The 3,902-nt window shown below is 35.2% G+C and overlaps 1 protein-coding gene across 1 annotated transcript; it reads left to right on the top strand.

Annotated features, from left to right (window-relative positions):
* The first annotated feature begins 259 nt into the window (after positions 1 to 259).
* Positions 260 to 2,065, top strand: LOC145780317 (serine/threonine-protein kinase Chk2-like). Its single transcript, XM_082592019.1, has one exon. The coding sequence runs from the start codon at positions 260 to 262 to the stop codon at positions 2,063 to 2,065; it is 1,806 nt and encodes a 601-aa protein (XP_082448145.1).
* The last annotated feature ends 1,837 nt before the right edge of the window (positions 2,066 to 3,902 follow it).

Below are 3,902 nucleotides of genomic sequence, written 5' to 3'. Positions count from 1 at the left end.
AGTCAATGTACAAAAACAAATTATTTGCTGGCTAATATGAAATGACAAAACAAACATTTATTGTAATGTTATGCATAATCTTTTTGATTTGAATACTGTCTGCATTTCTTGTTTTTTAAATTTTGTTGAAGTGACTTGTTTAATATACTAATAAAATTAACTTTTAAATAATCGATACTTATAATTGTTTCCTAAATTTCTCAATAAAAATGAAGCAGTATTTTCAGGAAATTTTATGTGTGGTACTTAAATTTAAAAAATGACTGACAATAGAAATTTGAAAATATCAGATGCTACTAAAGAGGAACCAATTGTTCAATCAACTAAAGCCACTTCAAGTGTAATTGATGCTCAGTTGATGCCTTCGCCAATTGTTAGTAAAACATCTGATTCAAGTGATGTTCAGCTCAATCCATCTCCCAATGCTCTGTCTCTAAGCAGTGGAAAAAATTCTGACACTGGACCATCAAGTTCAACGACACCATCAAGTGGAACAGTTACAAGCATTGACACTGTTCCTAATAGCTCACCAGAGCTACTTTTGTCTGATTCGAAGTGCAGTGGTGAAAAAACTCAATTTTGGGGCAACATGTACGCCATGAAGGAAGAGTTTTACAACTTAGATATGGAGAAAGACAGATATACCTTTGGACGAAAGTCTGATTGTGATTATTCATTTGACATACCTTCCATACGGAAACATAAATACTTCAGCCATTATAGCAAAAAGCAATTTGCCATAAATCGCTCTGTTAATTCTGACGGTTCCACCATTGTATTCTTAGAAGATTTAGGAGGCACTAATGGAACTTTTGTCAATGGTGAAAGAGTGCCATCAAAAAGCCAAAGAACCCTCAAGTCCCAAGACAAAATTGCCCTTTGCTATGATACAAATGAGATTTTCCTATATATTACTCCTCAAAACGAGCCTGACTATGACAAGGAATTCTCTGAAAAATATGTCCTTGAGAAGAGAATTGGAGCAGGTGCTTGTGGTGAAGTATACAAGGTATTGCTTAAACATGGGTATGGACACTTTGCTTGTAAAATTATAAAGCAATCAAGTATTTCACCAGGTGCAAGCAGTGGAGATATAAGGGGGGAAGTGAGAATTTTAAAACAGCTGAATCATCCTGGGATTATTGGGGTTCATGATGTGATAGATACTATCGATAGATTGTATCTTGTTCTGGAGTATGCTCCTGGGGGAGATCTGTTTAACAGGGTAAAAAAGGGAGCATTACCTGAACCAATAGCAAAGCTGTATTTTTTCCAAATGTTGAATGCAGTAATGTACTTGCACGATCATGGAATAACCCATCGAGATTTAAAACCTGAAAATATTCTGCTTATGTCACATGAGGAACCTTGCAGGTTAAAAATTACAGATTTTGGAATTTCTCGTCTTGCTTCTGAAAAAACTTTAATGCACACTTTGGCAGGTACTCTTTCTTATTGGTCTCCTGAAATAGTCCATCAACTTTCATCTCAAACTTTTTCTGGTTACACCAAACTTGTTGATATGTGGAGTTTAGGGATAATATTGTTTATATGTTTAGCAGCTTATCCCCCTTTTGCACCTGATAGATCTGACACTACAGACAGCCTTAAAGACCAAATATTAACTGCTAATTTTAATTTTCAACCTGAACAATGGAAAAAAGTTTCAAGTTTGGCTAAAGATCTTATAAGCCATCTTATAAAAGTTGATGTACGGGAAAGATTCAATTCAAACCAGGCAATGAACCACGTCTGGCTAAAAGACTCAGATATGTTGGCAAGGGTGGCCGATCTTGTGGAAGTCAAGGAAGAAGTGTTGGAATTGTTAGGAAGTAGGTCCATAAGTAGTTGTTCTACTGATACAAGGAAAGTGTCAAGAGATGAACTGGTTTGCAAGTCTAGCAATGGCAGTGCACCTTTGAGTGGTTTTAGTGAAACTGCATCTCGTTCAATTAGCTCATCTTCTGGAGAAAATGGTTCGATTGTAACTGTTATTCCCTTGAAGCGAGCCACTGAAGGTACTAGTTCTGAAGAACCCTCGGCAAAATTTACTCGACATAACTGAAAATTGGGTGACAGATTAGCATTTAAAATTAAAGTATTGCATTTTCTAAGTGTTATTATTATCATAAATTTAATGTTTTGATCTGGTTAACATTGAAGTTTGGTTCATCTTGACTTTTTTTAAGGATTTTACAATAATTAGTTATACTGCTAAATTTTCACTGAGCAAAGCCATAGTTTACCTCACCTAATTAACTGCTTTTCAAACCTTTTTAGTATTCTTGAACCTCACTTCTAACAAAGATCATAAAATTGTATTAGGTCAATTTTTTAGTCATATTCGTATTGACTGATTTCTGCGTGTATCAGGTGGTTTAATATTTGTGTTAGTTGTATGAATGTATGTAAAAGCAATGAATCCAGTCACTGTGCCATCTTTATTACAAAAACGATAATTGCTAATTAATTTTGAACTAAATACCTTTGTTTTCAACAATCATTTTAAGATCTAAAAAATTATATATGTGTTGAGATCCTGCTTCAGTAATTGACTTTAACTTTTAAGGTGTAGGCTATAGTATAGTTTAGTATACTTTACAAAAAAACATAATTATTGTGACGTAGTGCAATGAGGTAAAGGCCTTTGGAACATGGCACTTGTTTTCTTATATTTTGTACTCTGCAATAAAATCAGTGAAGTTTTCTTTGCTACAAGAAAAATATCACTGGCAACTAAAAACAAATAGGCACATACTCTTCGGTGCCTGAAATATTAAACCTATTTTGAGGTATATTTGAGGGTCCACTTCTTTTAGGTGCCGGTCAAATAGGCGCACTGTGGTGTCAGGATATTTAGATGCAAAGCACTGTGGCGCCCTGTAGCCGGTCGTTTGGTCGACAGACATTTGATCGACAAGACATTTGGTTGACAGGACATTTGGTTTAGGGTTACAGTTGGGTTAGGTAACCCTAAAATGAATCGTTCTGTCGACCAAATGTCCTAACGTCCTGTCGACCAAATGTCCTGTCGACCAAATGTCCTGTTGACCAAATGTCTTGTCGACCAAATGTATTGTCGACCAAACGTCCTGTCGACCAACTGTCTGTCGACCGAATGACTGTCGACCAATTGTCTTTAGACCAAATGACCGGGTACCGTTGCGCCCATTCATTTAGGTGCTATTCCTAGTAAAGTCTGCAGATAGTATCAACTCAGCTTTGTCAAAACCTAGTGCCCACCACCTCGCTTGAATATAAGCTACGATATATTTTTTACTGATGTTTAGTGTAGTTATTATTTAACTTAGTTAAAAGTGAACTCAGTCATGTTCGGAAACTTGAATAATTTATTGATGAAGCTGTCGTCGACGCAAACCTGGACTAACAACAAATAGATGTCAAACACACGCATTAAAAAAACAAAACAATGAAAACTATTAATACTACAAAAAGTGCTCAATGCCAAGCAAAAAGGCAAAGCAGAGCGAATTAAATCAAATATAGTTTTTAACTTATTACTATCTGAAGCCTTTACAAATTGTTTCACTTAACGGATCATCAGAAGGTCTTATTCAAATAAAATCCATAATAAATAAAAATTAAATAGAATTCTATTTGAATAAGACCTTCTGATGATCCGTTAGGTGAAACAATTTGTAAAGGCATTAAAAAAACAATATATATATTTTTCTGTTCAATATAACGTTTTGTGTGAAAAGCATTGCTGGATAAAACAGCTTCACTGACTGAAGCCAACACTAACAACAAATAAATGCACGCAAAGTCGCGCATTAACAAAACAACATGTTTTTCTGTTCAATGTAACATTTTCTGTGAAAAGCATTCCCCTACCTGCCAAACAGATTTTACTAGGAAGAGCACTTAAATGACTGGGCGCC

Source organism: Aplidium turbinatum, chromosome 11, assembly GCF_918807975.1.
Source record: "Aplidium turbinatum chromosome 11, kaAplTurb1.1, whole genome shotgun sequence".
Taxonomy (NCBI): domain Eukaryota; kingdom Metazoa; phylum Chordata; class Ascidiacea; order Aplousobranchia; family Polyclinidae; genus Aplidium; species Aplidium turbinatum.
The sequence above is the reverse complement of the archived record's forward strand: the minus strand, read 5'-3'. Positions and strand labels throughout refer to the sequence as shown.

Bases quoted from the DNA above. Each gene is read 5' to 3' on its own strand.
- LOC145780317 (XM_082592019.1), top strand. From the start codon at position 260: ATGACTGACAATAGAAATTTGAAAATATCAGATGCTACTAAAGAGGAA.